The following is a 27,945-nucleotide window of genomic DNA, read 5'->3' as shown; positions in this document are numbered from 1 at the left end:
GCCTATTATTAAATTTGCTGATTAGTTGGTAATAATAAATAAATGTTCAGATAAATAAGTAGAAGTTGGAAACAGCACTAGGAAGACGCTCATCACATTACTCTATTAGCTATTGTAGCAAAGTAAAGTAAGGATTACATCTTCAGACAGAGCTGTTGAAAAAGGGATTATGGGCGGGACGAAGGGACTGATATGTTCTGCGCAGACATGACGCATCTATAGCGTCCTTGAACGTTTGCTTTTGTGATATTAATTTCGGATTGCATCAAATTGTAAGTGCTACAGTTCAATCTATCGATTGTATTATTTTTATGATTTTATCAAACAGATTCGGTTTGGCTGTTTGAATCTTTGTACATTAAGTTTATGTAAGTCAAGAGTTTAAAGTTGTTGCCAAGTCTGCGGGTTGATTTCCACCCCCGTGCGTACGATTTCGGCGCTCCACACACTCAAAACATCCCCCAGACTAACAAATTCAATGAAGAATTCGTCCGCCCGACGAAGAATATCGCATTGGGCTATTTTTGACTGGCCATTAGGCTACTTTTGTTGCGCAGACCTGGCAAGCTGGCAACCCTGGTTGCACACGAGTTGTTGTACCACGTGGTTTTTGACGTTGAGAAAACAGCACATCTTACAAAACATTGTCCTGACCCGCCGTGCATTCTGCAAACCAGGAACATGGCATGGAGGGGTTGCTTTATGAAATGTGCCAAAATAAACAATATACCTGCACAATTCTTGTGTCCAAAAAGCTCAAGGTAACCGGAGTAGTAGTAGAATGACATAAAGCTTGCAGTAGTTATCTGTCACCTCCAATGTTGCACAATATGATCGTTTGTAGTAGTTTTTTTTTTTTTTTTTTTTAAACGTGCTTTTAAGTTGTCTCTCATGGTTGTACATGTGTATGTATGTTTTGCTTTACTAAGCGTTGTTGATCGACCTCTTGGCAACCTGAAGGTCAGATTGCTGCATTGAATGTAATAGGAAAAGTACAATACGGTAGAACATGGGAAAAGTACTGAGAAACATATAAATTCTGCTTGGTAGATTAACCATCCATCCTCAGCAAAGATGTGGCTTCAGGAAAGCTCAGAGACAATCAGAGAAAAAAAGAGGTCTGCGAGAGGAGACTGATGCAGGTGAAGCAGAAGGACAAAAGCATGCTGTGCCACCCCTGCCAGGGAAACCACCCAGAAAACCAGATAGACTCTTCAGACCACTGGTGTTCACAGTGGGGGTAGGTATTTCTTCTTACCGCTAGGGTCCCATGATCATGGAAAACCTTGAAATTTGATTATTACAATTGAAATGAAAGCATGACTTTCAGGCTGGCAAAAACCATGGAAATGTGATTAGGTTAGTCTCTCTGTTAAGGGTCTCATTGGAGACATTTCTGCACACTACTAATCATTATACTTTAAAATATGGCTTACAAATGATAATATACTCAGTATTCTATGGATTTCTTTGGAAGCCATTTTACAGAGATTTAATGTATCATGTATTAACTGGAGGAGTCATGAAAATGTTTGGTCAAAAAGTGTGAGAACCTTATTATGGAGATGAGAACCATCTTGAAAACGTACCAAGAAATATATATTTTCTTCATGCATGATTATTGATCTTTATTCAGCTTGTCAAATGTTGATTTGTGGCTGTATAAAATACTATACAGGCTGTTCCAACACCATTTCAGTTTACAGGCTGCTCCTTTGGCACGGCTGCCATCTTGCAGTATGAATCAGTAAAGTCACGAGTGCAAATGGCCATGGAGGAGGCCAAAGAGAAGCGGGATAAACTCAGAGAGGTATCAGTACAGAACAGCAACAGAACAATTTTATGAGACCAAAGAAATCGCAAGTCGTGTTCATCAAACTATGCTTGCATTCTGTGCAGGGTCATAATACAACATACTGGCATAACTGGTGGAATCAGCTGTCACACTTCCAGAAGCAGGTGATTCTGGTCATGTCTGTGGTCGATGATTGGTGGAGTGGGCTCAGTGAAGGACAGAAGACGGTCACAGGTCAGTTCTACTCTGAAAATATTTGGTACACCTTAGGGCTTTTCACACTGCGCTTACTTCCGGGATATCATTGTTCTAAACACCACTTTTAGTGGTGTTTAAATTAACGTTTCACACTTGTAATTTAGAAGTGGGGTTAGCACCACTTTTTACCCAGGGTTATGAAACCCTGCTCTGGAGCTTTTGCGTTGTTACCCTTTGTGGTGCCATACTTGTACAGTGTGAAATTATGCAGTATTAGAATGTTACAGCTAGACGCTTAGCAACAGACAACCAATCGCATTGTATATAAATGGTAAATTCAGCGTTTGAGAGGAAAAATGTCAAATGCTGACAGAAAATGCGAGTGAAGAAGAGACCGTTGTGAGTGAAGAAGAGACCGCTTCATTCTTGCCTTTATAGTCCGAAATGTCCATTCAGTATAAACTTGATAGTACAGTCAGCAATACGAGGATGCGCAATGCTAGAGCTATGTAAACAGGTCACATGCTACGTTTATCCAATCAATGATACTGACACCGCAAATATGCAAATAAAACATTAACCAGAGGTTTAGGAATGTACAATGTGAAACGTCAGTTTATGAATACCCAGGATTAATTGTTAACCCTGGGTAAATTATGAGCAGTGTGAAACATGAAGCAAGATAACCCAGGATTCTGTTTATCCGGGGTTTAGAATGACAAGTGTGAAAAACCCTTTTGGGCTTTTCACACTGCTCTTAGATCCAGTTATCTTCGTTCTAAACACCACTTTTAACCCCGAAAACAAAAACGACGCAGTGAAACGATGCAGTGTTGGAATGTTACAACTAAAACCTTTAGCAACAGACAACCAGTCGCATACTTTGCCTGCTTTGGACAGTCACGGAAACACAGCGCATTGTATATAAACAAACTCAACGTTTGAGAGGAAAAATGTCAAATGCTGACAGAAAACACAACAATTTGAGTTTCATACTTACCTTTATAATCCGAAATGTCCATTCAGTTTAAACTCGATAGTACGAGTCTGAGTATGAGTATATCTTTATTGTCCACCAAGGTGGAAATTTTTCTTTGGCTCACCAACACATAAAATAGCTAAACAGACAATATTAAAAAACAATACACAGACATAATCACATTACATAAAAATAAAAAATACAGTTCATGCTACTATCATTCACCTACAGATTTAAGGATTTTGATAACATTAAGAATAAAAAACCTCTGAAACACATTTCTATTCTGTATCGTCTTCCTGACTTTAAAGGCTCAAATTGACGAAAGAGAGGATGTGAACTGTCTGCAAGAATACTCCTTGCCCTCTTCTTTGCCCTTTCAGCAAAGAGTTGTATTAAGGGCTTCTGTGTTCTGCCAATTATTTCACTTGCCAATGACACTATTTTAGACAATTTGTTCTTGGATCTGCAATTTAGGTGATCATACCAGACAGGAAGGTGAAAAGTCGCAAGTCGTGGACAGCAAGAAAGAAAGTTTCTGATCCAGAGGACTAACCCTGTATCAATATTGAGATCAGTAAGCCTTTTTAAAAGAATGTGTGTCTTCACTGAATTAAAAGCTGAGCTGAAATCGACGAATAAGACCCTAGCATATGCTTTAGGATACGTGAGATGTTTTTTAACTGTATTAAGCAGGGTCAGCACAGCATCATCTGTGCCTTTATTATTTTTATATGCAAACTGAAGTGGATCTAGCATAGAGGCCACAGTGGAAGTTAGATGGTTAGCCAAAAATCGCTCCATAGTTTTACACAGTAAGTTATTGCAGTAGGAAGGAAATCATTTACTTGCATGGCTTTTTTGCCACAAGCCTAATTGTTGAATATTTTCATAGTTTCGGCACTGTACATGTATTCAAAAGAAACTGAAACAGCCTTGCAAAAACTCATTTTAATTGAGGAGCACAGTCTTTAAGAAGGCGGGTTTTTAAACCATCTGGGCCAGTAGTCTCCTTTTCAGTTTACTAAGGCTAGCCATGACATCAACCTCATTAATTACTATTGTTGTTTCTACAGGGGAATTTTTGCATATATCATCACATTCTGTCTTAACGTCCACAGCGTCAAATCTGGAATAAAATTTATTCAAGTCATTAATAAAAGTTTGACTGTTACTCACAGAGCTATCATCCTTTTTATTAAACCTACACATTAATGTGTTCAATCCCTACCATGCCTGTCTTATATTACCAGTTAAAAATTTACCCTCTATTTTATTTTTAAATCAAATTTTGCTTTAAGAATTTTTCCCCTCAGCTGTCTTCTTTTCTCAAACTTTTCTCGTATTACAGTCAGCAATAGGAGGATGCACAATGCTAGAGCTATCTAAACAGGTCGCATGCTGCGTTTATCCGATCAGTGTCACTGACACTGCAAATATTCAAATAAAAACTTTAACCCAGGGTTTAGGAATGTGAAACGTCAGGTTATGAATACGCAGGATTAATTGTTAACCCCAGGTAAATTATGAGCACTGTGAAGCGTGAAGTATGGTAACTCAGGATTCAGTTTACCCAGGGTTTAACTATTCCAGGCTTAACTATTTCAAGTGTGTAAAGCCCTTTTTTAATTTAGAAGCGGGATTAGCACCGCTTTTTACCCGGTGTTATGAAACCCTGCTCCAGAGCAGTGTTAGCATCGCTTTTGTGTTGTTAACCCTACATTGTGATGCTAAACATGCACCGTGTGAAACAATGGGGTGTTAGAATGTTACGACTAGATCCTTAGCAACCGAGATAAGAGTGCTTCATATTGACACTTTGGACAGTCACAGAAACACTGCGCATTGTATATACAGTAGTTTCAGCGTTTGAGGGTAAAAATATAAAATAGTGACTGAAAATGTGACAACTGGAGTGAAGAAGAGACCGTTTCATTCTTAACTTTATAGTTCGAAAAGTCCATTTACAGTAAATAAAAAACTTGATAGTACAGTCTGCAATATTTAATATGAGGATGCACAATGCTAGAGCCGTTATGTAAACATATTGCATGCAGCATTCATCCAATCAGTGACACTGACAACACAAATATGCAAATAAGGATGTTAACACAGGGTTTAGGAATGTACAGTATGAAATGGCAGCACATGAATACCCAGGATTAATTGTTAACCCTGGGGAAATTATAAGCAATGTGAAATGTGAAGCAAGATAACCCAGGATTCCATTTACCCAGAGTTTACAATGACCCAGGGTTAACTATTTCAAGTGTGAAAAGCCTTTTTCTGTAGATCCACACTAAAGTCTGTTTTCTGCTTTTTATTTCACACCCCATTATCATCTTGTTATTTAGGTATCGTAGCTCTAAACACTCTGATTCTGTGTTGTTGGAGAATTCCTTCAATGCAACGCTCTTTGGTCAAGTACTTCACATCTAACCCTGCCTCCAGTAAGTGAGTGCTGAGAGTCGTTCAATGTGGTTCACTGAGAAATGTTTTAAAGTGATAGTTCACCTAGAATGAAAATTCTTCATTTTCTCGGACACCTGTATGACTTTCTTTCTTCTGCAGAACACAGAAGAAGATACTTTGGGAAATATCTGTGTTATTGTGTCTGTACATTGGAAGTCACTGCCAGGTTCCAATGTTCTTCTGGATCCCAACGCCTTTCATTGTATGGGCAAGTACAATGGAAACTTTCTTCAAAATATCTTTTGTCTTCTGCAGAAGAAGAAAAGAAAGTCATACAAGTTTGGAATGACATGAGGTTGAGGAAATAATTACAGCATTTTAATTTTGGGGTGAACTATTTCTTTAAGTGTATGCATTTTGACAGATACTATTGGTTTGTGTGTAACCACCATTTTTGGCCACCAAACTTCAGCCTGCTTTGTTTTATTACAGAGACACGTTGCCTTCCCATGGTTCTCTCTTCTTTCAGCCATTACTCCATCATTCACATGTTGGCCAACATGTATGTGCTATGGACCTTCTCTACTAGCATTGTCTCTCTGCTTGGGAGAGAGCAGTTTTTGGCCCTTTATCTGTCTGGAGGTAGCACTGATTGTTTAATAAACCCAAACAAAATATTATCTGTCTGTGTTATAGTACATATAGTTCTGGTCTAATTTGAAAGATGTATTTTCTTAAGGTGTTATCTCGACATTTATCAGTTACGTGTTTAAGACAGCTACTGGTCTACTGGGCCCTTCGCTTGGAGCGGTGAGTTTCATGCATCAATGCCTATTAAAGGGTTAGTTCACCCCAAAATGAAAATTCTGTCATTAATTACTCACCCTCATGCTGTTCCAAACCAGTAAGACTTTTGTTCATCTTCGGAACACAAATGAAGATCTTTTTGATGAAATGTCTTTTCCTCACATTTCATCAAAAAGATCTTCAGCTATCACTTAACTAATAACCATAACAAACAAAGACAAACATAACAAACCAACATCTGCACTTGATATAATAATTCCCATATAAAGCTCTTTTCTGCATTTTACTTCTGCAGATATTGTAGTCTTATAATAAAATGCTTACAATGTTCCTCATTTGTAAGTCACTTTGGATAAAAGCATCTGCTAAATGAATAAATGTGTGTAACCCTCTTCGTTGGTGTGCTCCCCAAATGTCTCTGCATTGTGTGATGTACTGGGTGTAAGAGGAGGACACCAAGACCGTCGTTGTGTCACAGCAGTGAAGCTTTCTTTTTATTTGTCTCGTACACATCAGTCACTTGTCACAAAGAGAGAGCATTGTGTTAATTCCAAATTAACATCAAAACATATATCAAATTACAACAGGCTACAAAATAGCTGTAGCTGCAGCCAATCACATGGTTGCAAACTAAGGAAAAAATAAACTACAACATAGAAAAAACTAAAGATAGATGTAAGATATATGCAAAATACAAATGACAAAACCACAAAATACACAAATAAACCTTGAACATAATACAATATAAGGAAAAATATACTCCACCACATGGAATTTACAACATACGAAATAATATCAGAAATACCAAACCATCCATCGAAAATAACTGCACATATACGTTAGTAAACCTCTTTAACAACAATATATCTCTATAGAACATGGATGGTCAAAATAATCATATAAATTTATAAGATAACAAAGAGCAGGGAAGACCCTCCTTACCTTGTCACAAAGGAAGAGCATTGTGACCAACAACAGCTCCACCCATGTAAAGAGGGCACAATCAAACAATGAAACACAGCTCCCCCCTACTGCTGGAAGAACATATTACATATAATATATATATATATATATATATACTATTATAGTATAGTATTCATCTCTCCTTTAGTAAATAATGGTCATTGAAGGTATTGCAGGCCCAGCAACACTGTGGATTCTTATACGCTATTATTTATTAAGTACTGTATATGAGGGCAAGCAGAAAAAAAAACATTTCCCCACATACAGATCTTTCTAAAAAAAAAAAGAAAAAAAAAAGAAACAAGTTCAAACAACTTCTACAACTAATGATTTATATCTCATGTAAAATTATTGTTCTGGGGAAGCTTTTAGGCAGTTCATATTCAACTGAACTGAGATGGACGATGACATCACTGTTTTCTCCAGAGCTGATGTATAGACGAATTAACTAAATGAATAACTATTGATTTTTACAAAGGAATGAATCAATACTGAACTTACTTAAGCTGGAAAATGACACCATTTTCTTCTAGAGCTGCTGTGCAGCCAAAATTATTCGCCAGTTTGACACAATCTGCATTGTAAAAAGCCCTATATAAATAAAGGTGACTTGACTTGACTATAAAGGTGTCGTAACATTTTATATTTAGCATTGTCAGTGTTTCAGTGCTCTCTTTAAGCCCTCTTTAAGTGAGTATTGATTTGTGTCCTGTAGTCGGGGGCCATCATGACGGTACTGGCAGCAGTCTGCACCAAGATACCTGAAGCTAAGCTGGGCATCGTCTTGCTTCCTATGATCAACTTCACTGCAGGAAATGTAAGTGGGTGTGTAAAATAATTCAAATGTACAGTATCTTGTTCTTTTGTATGTGCAGAGTGAGAGTAATGTTGTTTCATATGTTCTAGGCTTTGAAAGCGCTTCTTGCTTTGGATACAGCTGGTCTTCTTTTGGGCTGGAGGTTTTTTGATCATGCGGCCCATCTTGGTGGGGCTCTGTTTGGAGTGTGAGTGTTTCATTGTGCTACACACCACTGATCTGAACTAGGGGTGGGCGCTATACCTGTATGAAAGTGACTACCGGTATAATGTTGTGCCATGATATAGATTTTGTTATACCGTGGATAACGTTAAATATTCATGAATTCTAATTTTGCATTTATATTGTTTTGTTTAATTTTGTACTCTTTACAACTTTTAAAACTACTAATGTCGATATGATTCAACGCTGAATGTTTAACTTTTGTCCGCTACCGTGTCCAGCGCCTTACTACACAGGCATTAGTAATCAAACACAGAGAGCATTGTAACAGTCCAAATTAATAGAGCACAAACCACCTACTCAAAAACACAACAGCAACAAACAAGCGTGCATATAGACAATAGGGGTGAGAAAAAAAATCGATGCATAGATGCAACAATTCTGGGTCAATTCTGAGCTTAGTTTTGCAATGACGCATCTGCAGTTAAATTCACTGACAGAAGGCTGCTTTCGATGTCAAATTCTCATGTGCGCTTTGCGAAGAGCGCTCACGCATGCGGCTGTGTGCGACTAGTGCTTAAATGTACTTCTCAAAATGCTTCAATGATGCGAAATTGATATAAACACAGTCAGTTATGTCTTAAAGTATTAAACAGATAGGACAGAAACTTCTTATATTTCAAAAGAGATCTGTGCATTAGTCTGGATGCAGCTTAGATCGCTATATCATCATAATAATCAAACAACCATAAAGCTGAGAAAGTGAAAAATCACTCGCAGCTCTTGAATGGAAAATGTTCTGAAAGCATTCTTTATTGCGTGTAATGTATCGTTGTTCCTCTTTATTATTTACTAGGCGACTCGCTCGTTTTGAAACTTTAAATAGGGTATGTCCCTAAAATAAAATTCTTAACATACAGTTCTATTAATGTATATTTTAACTTGTAATTATTTAAAAAGTAGACTACTTATAATTCCATATGTAATTAAAAAAAAAATTAAAAACGAATTAATTAATAAGAAAAAAAAGTATCAAGAATCCTTTTGGAATCGGATCATGAGGTGCCTAAAGATTCCATTTCCCACCCCTAGATAAAATATTTTGCCTGTAATTTAACTAAGGTCTACTAAAAATTTTTCCAATTTTTTTTTTCTCATATCGCGATATAATATCAATATCGTCTGGACAGTGGAAAATATTGTGATATGACTTTTAGCTCATATCGCCCAGCCCTAATCTGAACAGGTTTATTATTTCACATAAGGGATGTGAAGAATAGTGATCTTCCCATTTTTCTTTAGATGTCTGCTTTCTTCTGGGTTGAATTAAAGACCTCATGAAATCAAAATAAATCAATAAATCCCAAGAAGCCATGATTTACAGTGAATTTAGAACAGCTAATTCACTGTAAATCATGGCTTCACTGGGCTTATTGCTTTTATAAAATAGTTATTCCACATACATGGTAATGTTTCATAAAATAAACACAGAGACACAAAAAAATTTTATGCTATTGATAAAAAAATATATTCTTCTTCCACCAAGCAATGTAGCTCTTCAGAAGTAGCACACAGATGCAGGGTGCAGTAATACTGATGTAATGTGGTCACAGGTGTATGTTTGTAGAGTAATTTACAATAGCTTTAAATGCAATCATGATCAAAGACTGAAACTATCTGTTTTAATAGAGTTTTGTCAGTGGTAGTCCATGTCAGAAAGTGTTGCACAGACAGATGAGGAGAAGGAATAAAATTCCAACACGAGTCTTTAATAGCAATCCACACCATAAAACAGAACAAAGTGAAGTTGCATGCACTCTGAACACAGGTAAAGGATGAACTTAAGTACTAAAGTTTTTAAGTACTAAACAAAGTAGGCTAATTAATGAAACACAGCTGAACTAAACAAACTAATCATAGCAGTAACCATGACAACTAAAGAGTGGCAGGAAAATCAAATTAAAGGAGCACATGTGACTAATGCAGTGGTCTCAAGCTGGCCCGCGGGCCATTTACGGGCCCCCCTCCACCCAGCCCGCAACTGATCTAAAAAATAAAACATAATAATTATTATTATTATTATTATTATTCTCTACTTGTCTCATACCATATTCCATATGCAAAGAAAAAGTCGCCATTCTAAGGGGCCATTCACATATCGCGCCGCTTTCTCCTTCTTTCAAAGTGCTTTCGCTCCCGTGGCATCTGTTGTTGCTATGCAACCATGAACTGCGCTCTCCACGATAACGAAGTTTCAGCAAAAGAAAAATTGATTTCTAGTCCTTGCATTAGCTCTACTACTAGATATATTTATGGAGATGAGAAATAAAAACTCGCCCTTTACAGCTATGATCAGCTGTTTGGCTGAGCTTTCAATGTTTTTAAGGAAAGGCCGAAGCTCATCGGTTGGTCCTTGTCACATGAAAAATTGAGATGTTTTCATCTCGCCGCGGCATAGGCACACCTGGAAAAGCGAGTGCGCCGCACCGCATGCGCGTCGCGACCGCGTCTCTTCTATTATGAGCGCACTTGCCTAAATTACAGTAAAAGCACTCGCGCAAGTCGCGAGCGTCGATTTAAACCACCGAAACGCGTCCGATGCTACCAATAAACGTTAAAAAAAAAAAAAAAAAAAAACACAGCCACTGTGTACAAAAGTAGGAATTACGGGATAACAGACACAGCAATGCATCATGTTCTATAAGGTCATTATAGAAAGTTATGATCACCATGTTTGTAGCGTGATCCAGGGGATTAAATCATATATATTTCAGACCTAGTGGAGTAATTTACTATTACTATTACTCCACTAGATCTGAAATATATATTTTACGTTTTAATCCCCTGGATCACGCTACAAACATGGTGATCATAACTTTATTAATTATTAATTTATTAATTTACTATTAATAGTAAATATGTAAAGTTGCATAAAATGGAAATACTCAATAAAGTAGGCTAACTACGTTACCTCAGATGTGTACGTTAATGGTTGGATTCCACAACTGATAACATAAAACATATATAGGCTTACTCTGAAATGCATACTCTGAGAACTCCATAAGACATGTGTGATTATACCATCTGGATACTCGGAGTTGAATGGAAGAATGCACGTTTTAAACAGCTTATTGTACAGTTAAGTTAATCGCTGTTCTAAACTAATGTGTGCTGCACTGTAACACACACACATACAGTATAGCACAACAATGTTGAAGACCCATGTTTCATTACAAATATTTTTGTTCAATCAAATGTTTTCTGGAATAAAAAAAAGGGAGGAGCTCCACCCAAACTTACAGTTTCAATATAAGGAAAATAGCTGCACTCATCAAGTGATTTTCATGAGGTATTTAAAGGAACACTCCACTTTTTTTGAAAATAGGCTAATTTTCCAACTCCCCTAGAGTTAAACAGTTGAGTTTTACCGTTTTCGAATCCATTCAGCCGATCTCCGGGTCTGGCGGTACCACTTTTAGCATAGCTTAGCATAGTTCATTGAATCTGATTAGAGCGTTAGCATCTCGTTAAAAAATGACCAAAGAGTTTCAATATTTTTCCTATTTAAAACTTGACTCTTCTGTAGTTACATCGTGTACTAAGACCGACGGAAAATGAAAAGTTGCGACTTTTTCTAGGCTGATATGGCTAGGAACTATACTCTCATTCCGGCGTAATAATCAAGGAACTTTGCTGCCGTACCATGGGTGCAGCAGGCGCAATGATATTACGCACCCCCTGTGACCCCCTGCTTGCACAGGGAGCGTGCTTTGCAACCATGGAGACATTTGTGAGAAACGCTGCGTAATATCATTGCGTTTTAAATAGGAAAAATATCAAAACTCTTTGGTCATTTTTGAGCGAGATGCTATTGGTCTCATCAGATTCAATGAACTATGCTAAGCTATGTTAAAAGTGGTACCGCCAGACCCGGAGATCGGCTGAATGGATTCGAAAACGGTAAAACTCAACTGTTTAACTCTAGGGGAGTTGGAAAATTAGCCTATTTAAGCTTTTGGACTTTGTTGGGTTCTCTCTTACCTATTACCTGTTTTTTTTTTTTCTTTCCTCCCCTTCTTCCAGGTGGTACATTGTATATGGTAATCAAATGATCTGGAGGAAGCGTGAGCCACTGGTAAAATTTTGGCATGAACTAAGGAACAAGCCAACCAGCAGACCCCGACCAGGTGGAGGTGGTGGTCAAGTTTAGGATTATTCAGATACCTCAAGGTCACTCTTATTTTAGAAACTGAAATTTCATTCAACATACTGACTGACTGACATAAATTCAAAGGATTAGTGCAGAGGCTTAGTGTACATGTGTCATGTTCCCCCCTTTCTCTCCCTTCACCTTCTTGTCTCAAGAATGTCCTATCATTAAAGGCAAAAAGGTCATAAGAAGAAGCCTATAAAAAGAATTCTCATTACGTTTCACAGCAGCAGTATTTTCTGAGGACAAAGGCATTGATCGCCACATGGAGCTTAGTATGTTTTGTGTATAATGAGGTCTGAGACCATATATAAAATCTGGGATTCAATGTAAAAAAAAATGTTTAAAGTGCCCCTATTATGCTTTTTTGAATATTACCTTTCATGCAATGTGTAATGTAGCTGTTTGTGAATGTAAACGACCTGCAAAGTTGTGAAGCCGAAAGTGCACGATAAATAAAGGTATTGTCGAAAGAGTCAACTCTGAACCACTTAAACGAATCGTTAGGGATATTGTCTTACTGAAATACTTCTGCAAATCAGCTGTGTGTAAGACTGATGCTGGACTGTCTAGACCAAGAGAGGGTTACTCTTTGAGAAAACAAAGGAAATTAACATTTGAACTCTCTCTTGCAAAATTAGCACCCCCATCCGAGACGCAATCACACCGAGTCAATCACCTCAGCATTGCCTTAATCTACATTTCCTTTAGTTCCAAATCCCCATTGTGAACTCATGTTTCCATTTGAAAGAAGTTTCTGTCTTGGTCTGAGTATTTAAAGAGATGTTGCAGGAGGCTCAGGGCGCGATTCTGTAATCAGATCAGCCCACATTGCTGAGTGTCCTTCAGATACTCAGCCATGTGTATTTTCCTAATGTCAGGTATGCATCTTTTACTCTGTTTCTGAGCATCTGATGTTTTGTATTGATCATCTTTGAATTGGTTATGTAATTGGCATTATACATTTACCTGACTAATAAATTGTTATATTTGACTTTATTCTGATGTACTCTGAAATTACTGACTCTAGTAGATTATTAATCCATAATCCCACAAATCTACGCTCAGGTTAGTAACGGACTAAAGTACAGTTTAGGTGGAGCAGTGGGGCACACCAACTGATATTTTAGAGCTCCGACTAACACATTGGCATTAGTTATGTATACTTAGACTGTGTAGGCTAATAATGGTTCAGAACCATTTCCGTTCAGAACAACATAGGGTTGTCAGACCAATCTGAATAGGGTGAGCCTCAACCTCTGATTATTGTAATATTATTCTAACTAAGTGTACGAGGGAAACCACGGCATAATTATATAAAGTTACCATTAGAAAGGTTAGATTGGTCAGCTTGGTTCTATGGTAATGGTCATGACCTCTGGTTAGATATAGTCTTGCTTTAATTCAGTGTGTTCAGATCTATGGGGCCTAAATAACGTATTTTTAGAAATAAGCAAGCATGGTGCGGCGTCTAAAAGTATTAGTCATCGCCTCTGTCTAATGACCAAGACTGACGAGTTTGTGTATATGAGATCGTATACCCGGCTGTTGCGAGACTCAAAGCGTTATAAAAATCCGAATAAACGAGTACAGTAAGAGCAAAGAGTTAAATAGAATAATCAAATGTAGAGCTAAATTATTATACAAATGACCAATAATCAGTTGACATTCTAAACTAAATTCGAGGTCATAATAAAATGGAGTCAGATAAAAGTTTACTTGGAATTAAACTACTTTGCCACACTGAAAAGACTGAACGCGCAAGAAACCTTCCCCGTCCTGTGGGAAACCGCCGTTGGGCCAATTGGGCGGGCCTTACATGTGGCTCACTATTACCTAAAATTGTGTCCATTAATGCAGATTGTCTGTCGTTCTTACTACTTTGAGTAATGATAAAGGATGGAGCAAGATTTGTTTTACAAACTTTAATGTTACATAGTCATTCACGTTAGTGCTTGGCTAACGTATACACTGTTATTGATACTGTTAATAATATAGAATTACAGTTGCAACATCTAATATTGTACATTAAACTGAGTAGTGTATGACTTGAGAAATGTCCCGAGAAGTCGTCCTTGCGATGTGGAGGTTCAGGTTGAATAACTAGTTCTCCCGATGATTCATCTAACTCACACTCGGATTGATATTTAAAATTTACGCCATCGTTACGGTCTTTACAGTGTGTACAATCGCTGAGCAGTGGAAGACTGCGGTCACACCGTCTGCGCTTCAGAGATGCATGGTCACACTATCTACGCTTAAAAATATATACTGCGCATCAACATGAGGTTGCGTGATAAGCTAAAGGTGTGGTCTCTTGGTGTCGGTAGAAATATTTAAAAAATAAAAATAAAATAAATAAATAAATAAATAAAATAAAATTGTTTTCTGCAAACTCCACCAGATTCTTGTTCTACATCTCCCCAAGTACCATTGTGATGATTTTCATGTTGTTTAACTTTCATTCTTTAATAATTATATGCCAAAGTCATTACCAATATTATTTACCTTGCTATACAGACATATTTTAAAAATTCATAAAAATAAAAAATCAAATTGTTTTCTACAAACTCCACCTGATTCTTGTTCTGCATGTCCACAAGTACCACTGTGGTGATTTTCATGTTGTTTAACTGTTTTATTATTTAATAATTATATGCCAAAGTCATGATCAATACTATTTTCCTCGCTATACAGACATATTTTAAAAATTCATAAAAATATAAAATCAAATTGTTTTCTACAAACTCCACCTGATTCTTGTTCTACATCTCCCCAAGTTCCAATGTGGTGATTTTCATGTTGTTTAACTATTTCATTCTTTAATAATTTTATGCCAAAGTCATGACCAATACGATTTACCTTGCTATATAGATGACGGAAGACAGAAGATAGGAATCCACAATGGCAAGTAGGTACACAGGTGAGTATCTTGATGGAGTCTGTTCGTGTACGTAGAGACGAGACCAGACAAAGGGGTACAGGTTGTGAGGGTATGTATGGTGTGTACTGATGAGAAGGTGCAGGTGCGGTGAATCAGAATTCCGGGGAGAGTGAACGAGTGGGTGGAGCGTGCTGATCTGGTGATGATGGGTTGATTATGGTCTGAGATGGCTGCGACTCCGTGACAGTACCCCCTCCTCCAGGGGCGGCTTCTGACGGCCGGATGGTGCGACGACGAGGCCTATCTCGACCCCTGGGAGCTGGGCGTTCTGGGTGTTCGGTGTGAAATTGGGTGATAAGAGCTGGATCAAGAATGTCATCACAGGCAACCCAGGAGTGTTCCTCAGGGCTGTAGTCCTCCCAGTCAATGAGGTATTCTAGTCTCTGGCCCCACCGCCGCGAGTCGAGGATGGCCCAGACCCTGTAGATGGCCTCCTCGTCTTCGAGCTTGGGAGGAGGAGGTACATCATCGCCACCAGAATCTGTGAGGAGAGACAACAAAGTGAGGTTCATAGTGAGGTTTGAGTGACACATGAAATGATGGTGAAATGCAGTAGTGTGGTGGAAGATTGAGCCTGTAGGTGACCTCATTGATCTGCCTCTGCATGGTGAACGAACCTATGTAACGGGGACTCAGCTTATGGCAGGGTAGGCAGAGATGGATGTCCCGTGTCGAGAGCCACACCTTCTGACCTGGTTGGTAGCGAAGGGTCGGTTTTCTTCAGGTGTCAGCCTGCCTCTTGTGTCTTCGCACTGCCTGTTGGAGATGCACGTGAGCTGAGTCCCACACCAGTCTGCTGGAACCAGTGGTTGACAACTGGAACCTCCAAGGGCTCACCAGACCAGGGGAATAAGGGAGGCTGGTATCCAATGTAGCGTCTGTACAAGATCAGTTAGCCAACCAACTTTAGAATTTTCAGAATTGGCTCCGGCAAGTCCGGGACCAATTGCCCCATTGGCACCTTTGTTACCTCATTGAAGAAAAACAGAAGATATTCTCACCAGCTCCAGGGACTTCAAAGAGTCACCCTGGTGGGGCTAAGGGCCATGTGGTCACAGACACCGGCCAAAACCCCTATACACGTCACACACACACGTACAGACACACACAAACACGCATGGAGATTATATGTACATTTATCCTCAAAATATGACTATGCCAAAGTTTGCCCGTTGTTGTTTTCAAGCTGCATGTATGTATCCCTAGTATATAAGCTTAGCTATGACTGTAGTTGTGTTAGTTTTATTCTAAACGATCAATTCAAGTATAAACTGTATCTCCCCCTTTTATGTCTTTGCCACCTGGCAAGTTTAGTCTTGTTGTAAACCTCTCTGAATGTTCTAATTAACAATGTATGTTACATTACTGTAAAATGCATTTTTCTATTTTTAATAGTACTTCGAAGAAAATGTACTCAGATCTGACACGTCATATACTATGCAAATTAGGCCGTAAATGGAGACAAAGAAAAAGTTTGGCCGCCAAAATTACACCCTTGCCATTGGCTGGTGCGTCCAAGGAGGCATTCTGGTTTGTTTGTCCTTAAAAGACAACAACACGCGTCTCTTCGTCACAACAAGTTTTCTTTTGTCAAGCCTTCTTCATCCGTTGCCCTAAGCCTTCACTCTTCAGATGGACTCTCTCTTCTTTATTTTCCAGTTATCTTACTTTTAAGTTAAAACCTTGTTTGAAAATCCCGCCGAAGAACCCTTTCTCAGAAAAGGACTAATCGCTCCAGCCACACAAACTGAAACTCCTGCAGGAAGACGAAGCAACCACAGCACCTGAACCTATGCAAGTATAGAACCATTCTTTTCGAAGCGTTTTAAGCTCCACGTGTAAGTTGAGTTTCCTTGCTGGCTCTCAAAGGTTTTAACTGTTTGTAATTTTGCCATTTCTTTGATCACCTCTGTTTTCTTGACTTTACTTTCGTTTTATTCTATGTATGTTTGTTTGTTGTATTTTTAGTCATATATTCGTAGTTCATATCTATTAAATACATTATATTCATGCTCTATGAATTATCTGTTGCTCATTCAGAAAATCAAGTCACTTCTATGTTCTGATTTTGCAAACTGCTTTACGCTTTAACGCTAGAATAGCAAAATTAGGAAATTATTCTTTGAAATTATTCTTCATGGCCAGAGGAATAACTTCCTTTTATAATAGTCAATAAGGAAGCTGATAGTTTGCTGGACGAACTAGACCAGTCTTTCTAAATTAACTATTAAACTAGAACTAATCCTGAACCATATATGTAATTAATTATAATCCGTTGTAATTAATTCACAATATATGTGCATAATTCCCTTTTTGGTCGATTTATATTATAATTAATCATAACGCTGAGTGAGCCCAGTGGTGGATTGCCTAAGAGTGTCCTGGTTCTGGTGGCAGTAAGACCTCAGGTACCTCCTGATCTCTTGGATCTTCCACTCAATCTGGCCATTCGTTTGTGGGTGGTATTCGGAAGAGAGGCTCACAGAAACTCCCAGGAGCTTGAAGAAGCAAGAAGATTGCCACACCCGTAAGATGAATTGGGGATCGCGATCTGATACAATGTCCTCTGGTAGGCCGAAGTGGAAAAACACATTTTGGAAGAGGGCTTCTGCAGCTTCAAATGCAGTCGGTAGACCTTTCAGAGGGATGAGTTTACAAGCCTTTGAGAAGCAATCAACGATGACGAACACACTGGTATGACCATGGACGATGTGGAATAGGCAGAGGAACCAGTTTCCCCTCTGGGAGTTTGCATGGAGTGTTGGTAACGGCACAGACTGAGCATCCGCTGATGTATGATCTAGATAGGCTGGTGGTACGTAGAGTAGCCCCTCAGGACCTCCTGGCAGTGCAGGTTCACAGCGTGTAGCTTCGGCGATTGTTGATTGATGGACCATTGAATGGGACTGATGATCATGGTTGGAGGGAGGATGGGTTCTGGAGAACTAGGCTCAGGATCTGGTTGATAGAGACGTGAAAGGGGATCTGCCCTACAGTTCTTAAGACCAGGACGATATGAGACTGTGAAATCAATTCAGTCGTTTTGTCTCACACAGGTATTTGAGGTTTTGATGATCCATGATAACCTCAAAGCGATGTTTTTGCTCCCTCCAGCCAGTGTCTCCACTCTTCCAAAGCTAGCTTGATGGCCAGGAGCTCACAATTGCCGATGTCGACCCCGATGGTAGATGTTCTGCTTCGACCCCGGTGGTAGAGGCATCCACCTCGACGATGAAAGGAAGATCTGGATCAAGATGGACCAGGATCGGAATGGCTTGGAAGGCTTCTTTGAGATGATGGTAAGCCTCTAGGGCAGATGGGTTCCAGGACAGAGAGATGAAACATGACAAACTGGGGCCCAGTTCAGGAAGCAGACAGACTGGCTAAACCGACTGTCTGCTAGCTGTCTCACGTCACAGAAGTCAGATAAATCCCAACACATAGAGACTCTTCCACCTAGATATCATCACATAGAGACTGTGTCTGTACCCCGAATTAATAAATACAAAAACAAAAAAAAAAAATCCCAAACCCATTTAAGGGTAAAAATTTAATTTATGTTAAACAAATAAAAAACAGATATAATTCTGACGATCAAATGATAAAGCTCAGCTTGCTTAATATTAGATCCCTTTCTTCAAAAGCATTTATTGAAAATGATATTATCATATTATGATGATATAATGATGATAATGATATAATAATATTATGACAACAATCTAGATGTGCTGTGTTTGACAGAAACCTGGGTAAAACCAGATGATTACATTACTTTAAATGAGTCCAAGCCTCAAGGTTACTATTATCAACACGAGCCACGTCGGAAAGTCAAAGGAGGAGGTGTTGCTGTAATTTATAGTAATATCTTCAGTATTACTCAAAAGACTTTCAAATATAATTCCTTAGAAGTGATGGTGCTTTATGTAACATTATGTAATGTAAGTGACAAATCCCATTTGATATTTGTGTTGACTACTGTATACAGGCTACCAGGGCACCATACAGACTTTATCAGAATTTGCTGATTTTTTTATTGGAGTTAGTACTGGCTGCAGATAAAGTCCTTATTGTTGGTGATTTTAATATCCATGTAGAAAATGATAAAAGACGCATTTGGTTTGGCATTTATGGACATTCTAAACTCTATTGGAGTTAGACAACACGTGTCAGAACCCACTCATTGTCATACTTTAGATCTAATATTGTCACATGCAATTGATATTGATGCAGTTAAAATTCTGCAGCAGAGCGATGACATTTCAGATCATTATGTAGTCTCATGTATTCTACATTTAGCCAAGGCTGCAAAACTGCCACCCTGCCACAAATATGGTAGAACTATCACTACCACTAAAGATTGCTTTATAAATAATCTTCCTGATTAGTTTCATCTCCTTAGCATACCAGATAGCTTAGAAGAACTCGATGTTGAAACAGAAACTATTGAGTCTCTCTTTTCCAGCACATTAGACTCAGTTGCTCCTTTGCGCTTAAAGTCAAGTCACCTTTATTTATATAGCGCTTTTTACAATGCAGATTGTGTCAAAGCAGCTTTACAGTGATAACTGGTATATAATTTTGGCTGCACAGCAGCTCTTAAAGAAAATGGTGTCAATGCAGGCAGATGCAAAGCACTGTTGAATAAAGAAGATTAAGGAAATTAGTCCAATGCCGTGGTACAACGAGCATACTCAGACATACTTCTGGCTGCTTAAAAGAGCTGGAAGAAAACAAAACTAGAGGTTTTTCACATTTTGTGGAAAGAACACATTTTTACATACAGAAAGGCCTTTAAAACTGCTAGATCTACTTATTTTTCAAATCTTTTAGAAAAAATCAAACACAACCCTAGGTATATATTTGATACAGTGGCTAAATTACTGAGAAATAAAGCTTCAACTTCTGATGTTCCCAAACAGCACAGCAGTATTGACTTTATGAACTTCTTTACTTGCAAGATTGATAATATTAGAGAGATATTATAACCATGCAACCGGCTCTTTTATCTCTCTATTGAAGGTTCTGATTGGTGTGTGATAAATTCTGACTCTTAGTGTTTCCACGTGGGTAACTGTGTGCTAATTGAGCTCAAGCTATGCTGACTTGAGTGAACAATATTGAATGCTAGTGCTTTCTAAATGACAACATGGTGTAGGCAATGAGAAATAAAGGGATTTGTGTGTAGAGTTTTGCAGCGACAGTTCAACAAATCTGATTCATGTGTCAAAACAGGGGAATAGTGTTTATAGTTTAGGGAATTGGGTGTGCTTTTTGAAAAATGGCATTATGGTTTTGAAATTTTAGTTCAAAAGCCTGGTCATAGTGTTTGAGCAATCGAGAAAAACTGTAAAATCTTGCTAATTACTTACAAAGCACTAAATGGTTTAGCCCTCCAGTACCTGAGCAAGCTCTTAACGCATTATAGTCCTTCACGTCTATTGCAATCTCAGAATTCTGGCCAGTTGATAATACCTAGAATATCAAAATCAACCGCAGGCGGTAGATCATTTTACTTTTTAGCACCTAAACTTTGGAACAGTCTTCCTAGCATTGTTCGGGAAGCAGACACACTCTGTCAGTTTAAATCTAGACTAAAAACGCATCTCTTTAACCTGGCATACACATAACACATTATCAATTTATGTTTTCACATCCATTAAAGGATTGTTAGGCTGCATAAATTAGGTCAGCCGGAACCGGGAACACTTCCTATAACACCAAATGTACTCGTTACATGTGAAGAAGAATGGCATCTACTCTAATATTATTCTCTCTGTTTATCCCGAGGTTTACTGTAGTCAGCTGGATCCGGGCCGTATCCAGATCAGATGGAGGACCTGTGCCTAGACACGACTACAACGCAGCCCTGAAGTGTCAGCAGAGATTGCGTCAACTAGATCATCCCCTGTGAAGGCCTCACAGACATGACAGCCAATGGCACAGATTCCCAAAAAACCGCCCCATAACGGCGTGATGAATACGATCTTCAACTAGATGGAACTGGATTAAATATTTTGACTGTTGCGATCCCAATCGGACTTATGACCTGTAACGCTGCCTGAATCATAATCATGCACTGTTCGCTGTTGGCCAGAGGAGAACTAGCCACCTGACTGAGCCTGTTTTCTCCCAAGGTTTTTTTCTCCATTTTTTTTCTTCACCTGTTGGTCACCTGATATCACCTGTTGGAGTTTAGGGACCTTGCCGCTGTCGCCTTTGGCTTGCTTACTTGGGGACACTTGATATTCAATGTTTTTGGTCTGCCTGCATTGACACCATTGTATGCGAACAGAACTGAGCTGGACGATGACATCACTGTTTTCTCCAGTGCTGATATATAGATAAATTACCTAAATTAATAACTATTGATTTTTACAACGGAATGAATCAATACTGAATTTATTTAAGCTGGACAATGACACCATTTTCTTTAAGAGCTGCTGTGCAGCCAAAATTATTTGCCAGTTATCACTGTAAAGCTGAATTGACACAATCTGCATTGTAAAAAGCACTATATAAATAAAGGTGACTTGACTTGACTTGGAACTCGCACTTCTCCAGCTTGAGGTACAGATGGTGTTGTCTTAGCTTCTCAAGGACCTGCTTCACATGTTGGTGATGTTCGGCAGGTTCTGGGAGTATATGAGGATATCGTCGATGTAAACGAAGATGAACCACTGGAGGAACTCCCGGAACACCTCATTCATGTAGCCCTGGAAGACGGAGCTGTTTCAATGTCGCTGGGACCAGAGGAAGAGGATAAATTTGACAGCAGTCAGTGAACGACCACAAGCCTCCGTCCTTCTTACCACAAAGAAGAAACTGGAAGAGGCAGGGAATGTGGAAGGTGGAATAAATCGCTGTTGTAGCGCATCCTGAATGTGTACCCCTCCATGGCCTTCTGATCCAATTTGATTTTATATTTTTATAAATTTTAAAATATGTCTGTATACAGAGGTAAATAGTATTGGTCCTGACTTTGACACATAATTATTAAAGTATAAAACGGTAAAGGAACATGAAAATCACCACAGTAGTACTTGGGGAGATGTAGAACAAGAATCAGTTGGTGTGATGTAGCACACATGTCCCAATTCAAAGAAATACACTAAACAGTTTTGGTAAGATCTTTATTTTGTGTTTGTTTACTTTAGTGGCAGTCACATGAAAGGTGCACATTCCATGATGACTGTTAGCAACGTGAAGCACACAAGGTAAAGTTGAACAAACAAATGTTGTATATTAATGTATATGTTTCTGTGTCTTACCGGTTCTTGGAAACTCCTAGAAAGGAGTGGCCCGCGAACAGGAAACCGATTTAATGGCATCCTGATGGGGAAGAGTTGACCAATTAAGGATGTTTAGATCAAAAAGTCATGAATGTTTATATTTTGACGGGTTTCTAAGGGATAATGCATCTTGTTAAAGATAGATTTCAAGGTATTGTTTGTAAGGTTAAAAAGTAAAATGTAAAATGTACTGTTTGTAACAGATAGAGTGTTATGATTGGTCCGTTTGAAAATGAAGGAGGGGACTAAGACTATAAAAGAGCAGAGGAAATGTTTGAAAAAAAAAAAACAAAAAAAAAAAAACGGGTGTTTATTGGATCAGTAGACTACTTTTTTTTTTTTTTTTTTTTTTTGTTGAGTTGTACTTTGAAAAGTTTCTTTTATTAGTTTGTTTTTGTTTATTTTGTTAATTTTTAATGGACACTTTGCTTTGGCTTTTGGTACACCTGTGTGGAACTTGTAGCTGTATATTATATGTTTGAATAGCAAGGTAAATCGCATTGGTCATGACTTTGACATAAAATTATTAAAGAATAAAACAGTTAAACAACATGAAAATCACCACAGTGGTACTTGGGGACATGTAGAACAAGAATCAGGTGGAGTTTGTAGAATAAAATTTGATTTTATTTTTTAATGAATTTTTAAAACATGTCTGTATAGCAAGGTAAATAGTATTGGCCATGACTTTGGCATATAATTATTAAATAATAAAACAGTTAAACAACATGAAAATCACCACAGTGGTACTTGGGGACATGTAGAACAAGAATCAGGTGGAGTTTGCAGAAAACAATTTCATTTTATTTTTAATGAATTTTTAAAATATGTCTGTATAGAGAGGTAAATACCTTGCTATACATGTCTGTATAGCAAGGTAAATAGTATTGGCCATGACTTTGGCATATAATTATTAAAGAATGAAACAGTTAAGCAACATGAAAATCACCACAGTGGTACTTGGGGACATGTAGAACAAGAATCTGGTGGAGTTTGTAGGAAACAATTTGATTTCATATTTTTATAAATTTTTTGCAGCGCGTTTCTGTATTTGGTTGCGTTGTTAACTTTTGCAGCACATGTGTTGTCAAACTGATGATGTTTTCTTAATTTGCTGGTGTTTTTTCTGTTTGCATTTGTTTTCTTCAGTTGCAGTGTGTTGAGCTCTCTCAGCCACCGTAATGTTAACTAGTCTGTACAAGAAATTAGATTATCTGAGAATGAATGTTCCAAAAGAGCATCTGAGCATCTCAAATCTCAAGTCTAAGGTGAAATAAAGGCAAAGGGCATCTATGTTCAATAGAAAATGACTGTTTTTTTTTTTTTTTAAGGGATTTAAAATATGAATCTGTTTATTAGAGAAAGTTATTGGATGGACTTCCATGAAAAGCTTTCTGCTCACCTCAGGAGAGAATACTGTCATTATTATAATATTCTAATATTATTCAATTCAATTTATTTATAGAGCACATTTAAAATCAACCTTGGTTGGCCAAAGTGCTGTACATAGAATAGAAAAATACAGATAATAAAATAATAATAATAATAATAATAATAATAATAAATTTCTTTTGTCTAAATACTGCAGAAGGTCAAGCAGTTAGTAACTGTAGCCCATCTACACATGACATCAGTGCTTCAGTTACTTTGTGTAATTCATTTTGAAATTTCAGCTCCTGTTCTGCGCAAAGGCGGCCTTTGCCACTTGGAGGCCTGTTTTAGTGAAACAGTAGGAGAGCCCCCCTTTTAGAAAAACATTGTATGCAATGTGACTGCAGTTACTTTATTATCTCCGTTATAATGTTATCTCATATTTCACACTTAATAGACTATTAAAAAGCGAAAACAAAAACAGCATTCAATCTTCGTCACTCTCTTAACCCTTCAGCGAGCACCTTGGACAGCAAAATGACCAGGCATCGAGAGCAATAATAATTAGAGAACAGAGATAAGATAATGAATGTAACAGGAATTAGTACTAATACAATATGAATATGAAAAGAATTTGGCTTTCTGAAAACGGAGTGCTCCACAAACTCTACAAGTTTATCCTTATCCTTTATCCTTATCCAGCAATCTCATAACATTGTGTTCAAATGACAGCAAGTGCATACAGTCTTTCTTGCAGGATGCTGGACTGCAGGTATGATTTTATCAGCCGCAGACGCGAGATAGGCCTAGAGCTTAAATAGCCTACAATCTGCATTACCAAGATTAATCTTGGCCAAACAGTTAATCCTACCTCCAAAACTCACTCTGACCAACAAAACACTTAATATGTCTCAAAATAAGACAGTTAACACTGACAACAATTCTCATTCAGAAAACATACATGCCATTCATAACACACTGTAAAAAAAAAAAAAAAAAAAAAAAAAAAAACAGTCTAAAATGTAAGTTAGCTAATATTAATTTCTTGTTTATTGAACTGTTGAATCATTATCACATTTGAAATTGTGCTGATATTTGGGAAAACAGCACTCTCATGTGCTATTGCTTAACTATATTCATTAAAGGCCTATTTAAAAAAAAAAAAAAAAAAAAAAAAAATGTGGCATTTTTGCCCCAAGCCCAATAATTTCCGAGGCCCCTTTCAAGCGCAAGCAGAGGCCCGTTTTAAGTGAAACAGGTGAAACATAGCAAAGGCCTCTACTGGTTCTGCGCTTCATCTGACTCAAACTGTTCCCTCCACCTGCATTGCTGGCAGCAAAAGTGGGTCTGTGGGCTCCAGTGAAACATCACTACAAAGGATGGGTGTGCCGGTGGGCCAGTCATCAAGCTGAAAAAAAAACAACAAAAAAACAAAAAACAAGATCAATTGGTAATTTTTCCTAAACCTGTAGTGTAAGTCATTACTTCTAGAAATAGTTATGGTTTGGTGTGTTTTCTATGTTCTACTTTAACTGGGTCATATATGGTTTCTAAAGGAAATAAAGATGAGCTCATTCAGATGTCTGGACAGCAGTGTTGGGTGTAAATAATTACTAATTGGCATAGCCACGGGTGTGATGGTGCACCCACAGTGGCAGCTCTATCTAAAAATAGATGCAGAATTATTTTTTATATTCTTAATAATTTTTTTTTTTTCTAAACTTGGGATATTGTTGTTTATTTACAATATTTGTTATGTAATTTAAATTTTAATTTATTTTTGTTAAAAAAAAATCTGCCGACATTGGGACTGCCAACCAATCCGCAAACAGCCGCTGACTGTGACCCCAGCATCTTGGGAGACGTTTGCCGCGCATTCTAAACAATAGACCCTTTTCACATTTCTACGTTCACATCGCTGTTCAAATCTACGTAAAAAAAAGGCCTGTTAAAACAAAAGTTTCATACTGTGTGCACGATCCGTGTCATAAATATTTGACACTCGATAACACACTTGTATGTTCTTTGTTAGAGACTTGCACGCTCAGTTCCTGAAGAAGCTGCTGCCGTGCACTGTGAGTATTCCTTCTTCTCGAGGGAAGACGGACAGGCTTCTGTACCCGGTGGCTCAGGTCCTGCTCGCACTGAGGTGGAGAGGAGACTGAGATCATAGGGCTCACAGAGGGAGCTCGCTGAAGAGTGTTTTGCTGAGTGAAAATGCATTCTCTCTTGCATCCTCAGGATCAGCAGACAGTGCTTTGCTGACATCATACAGAAAGAGCAAGAGAAGACATCCGAGCTCTCGCCGCCGCTCTGCCACGCGTATGACGAGTTGCTGGGTGTTATGGAGCACGCGTCACACAGCCGTCAGCTGTCATGAGAGCGCGTTAGTCTAGAGACCGCTCATGTAAGATTGGAAACCCCCCCTCTCATTTAGAGGGTCTTTCTAAAAAACTGAAGCCACCACTCTTTTGAGCTCCAGATAAGATCACGATTTCAAGTGTATGGCCTTCTTTAGGCCTCCTTGATAAATCGCCCTAGGCTGAGTGGTGTGATTTCCTCTCACTGAGAGAGTTTTGAGGCACTATGCTGAAGCCTCCCCCGAGCTCCAGTTAGATCATGACTTCAAGTGCTCGGCCCTCTGTGGGCTGCCTTGACAATCACCCTGTGATGATGTCTTAAGTGTTGGCCCATCATAAGGCCACCCTGACAATCACCCTGTGGTGAGTGTGTGATTTGCTTAGTACATTGCTTGTGTTGCAATGCGAATGAGTATTCCAAGCCTACACACCCCTGATGGGTATCTCTGTTAGACTTGTTTCTAAGTAATTGGCCCTCCTCGGGTCGCCTTGATGGCGATCTTCCAGATCGAGCTACATTCCTAGCACTTCTAGCTAGTTTGAGTGTCCTGGCTCCCCAGAGTACACAGATTGAGTTCATGTTTCAGGCTCCACAGGTGCCTCCCCGATTCTAGCCCCAGAGCTTGGATGATACTCTACTTGGTCGAGCCTAGGTAGTACTCCCCTCGTGTTAGAGTGCCTCACTCCCTGAGTTTGGAAAGAAAGTCGAAGGACTCACATGAGACCTCCCTGGTAGATCAGCTTTTTAGAGCTGTAGGTACTCTCTCGTTTGAGAGGATCGTCCTATAGAGAGCCTCATTCCCTGAGTTTGATCTGAAAGGTCGAGAGATTCTTGTGAACCCCCTCGGTAGATCAGCTCTTGATAGAGCATGGGGTACTCCTCTCATTAGGACCCTATGTAGAGTACCCAGCCTCCATAGTGCTTTGAAAAGAAGCGCTATGTAGGTCCAGGGTTGAGCATAATAACTCCCCTTGTTTGTAAGGTTTTGGAAAGCGCTATGCTGAGTCCTGCTCCCCAGGATGCCCGACTTTTTGTCCGGTGTGAGCTGGTTACTGCCTCTTCTGCAGTCCCTCTCATCTGGTTGCCTCTCATGAGGAAAGTATGGTAAGAGACTCTGTTTAGAAAACAGACAGGTTGTTGGCTAGACAAGGTCACAAGTCGGACCAGGTTAGCCTCCCTGGTGGCTCTGGGGGTTGACACAATGTCCCCCTAAAATGTCCGGATTCTCTCTCGAGGAAAATTTCGGCATGCACTCCCCTCACCATGGCAGCTTGGGTATTCCGTTCCCCAAATTGTCTCAGGATGCATTGTGAGCTCCCTTTCGAAAGGGAATGTCTTGGGTTACACTGCATCTTGTAGCCATGCCTCCGGGCTGCCTAGTCAGTCCCTTCAGACGAAGAAGTGGATGACATGTTCTCTAGGCACCCCTTATATATTTTCTGGTCACACTGGTATGACATCATAGGCTGTCGCCGGCCAATAGGATTGCCATGGTTTTACAGTTTCTTCAGATACCAGACATACGGAGGCGTTCCCCCCAAAGTGTCTCAGAACGCAGTGTCTCTTTCCCTGTTCTCAGGGAACGTCTCAGGTTACGACTGTAACCCTTGTTCCCTGAGAAGGGAACGAGACACTGC

At 38.9% G+C, this 27,945-nt stretch overlaps 2 protein-coding genes across 10 annotated transcripts in view; one reads left to right on the top strand and one right to left on the bottom strand.

Annotated features, from left to right (window-relative positions):
- The first annotated feature begins 154 nt into the window (after positions 1 to 154).
- parla (presenilin associated, rhomboid-like a) lies at positions 155 to 13,342 on the top strand. Of its 6 annotated transcripts, none has more exons than XM_051877577.1 (10): positions 155 to 272; positions 1,051 to 1,240; positions 1,707 to 1,810; positions 1,900 to 2,029; positions 5,327 to 5,422; positions 5,877 to 6,026; positions 6,124 to 6,194; positions 7,870 to 7,971; positions 8,061 to 8,158; positions 12,217 to 13,342. In XM_051877577.1, exons 3-10 carry the CDS (start codon positions 1,766 to 1,768, stop codon positions 12,341 to 12,343), a joined length of 819 nt encoding a protein of 272 aa, XP_051733537.1. In that variant the 5' UTR covers positions 155 to 272; positions 1,051 to 1,240; positions 1,707 to 1,765; the 3' UTR covers positions 12,344 to 13,342. The 6 variants fall into 6 exon arrangements, with proteins under 6 accessions (XP_051733537.1, XP_051733526.1, XP_051733516.1 ...); XM_051877566.1 differs by having other exon boundaries at positions 1,700 to 1,810; XM_051877536.1 differs by lacking the exon at positions 155 to 272 and adding an exon at positions 320 to 761 and having other exon boundaries at positions 1,679 to 1,810.
- Positions 12,441 to 27,945, bottom strand: part of crfb16 (cytokine receptor family member B16) — a 27,878-nt gene continuing 12,373 nt past the window's right edge. For all 4 annotated transcript variants that reach the window (XM_051877680.1, XM_051877677.1, XM_051877676.1 and 1 more), the window contains one exon: positions 12,441 to 25,355. In XM_051877680.1, coding sequence (XP_051733640.1) covers positions 25,251 to 25,355 — 105 coding nt within the window. In that variant the 3' untranslated portion in view covers positions 12,441 to 25,250. The remainder of the gene's footprint in view (positions 25,356 to 27,945) is intronic.

The sequence above is a fragment of the Ctenopharyngodon idella genome, chromosome 2 (genome assembly GCF_019924925.1).
Source record: "Ctenopharyngodon idella isolate HZGC_01 chromosome 2, HZGC01, whole genome shotgun sequence".
Lineage (NCBI taxonomy): Eukaryota > Metazoa > Chordata > Actinopteri > Cypriniformes > Xenocyprididae > Ctenopharyngodon > Ctenopharyngodon idella.
The sequence above is the reverse complement of the archived record's forward strand: the minus strand, read 5'-3'. Positions and strand labels throughout refer to the sequence as shown.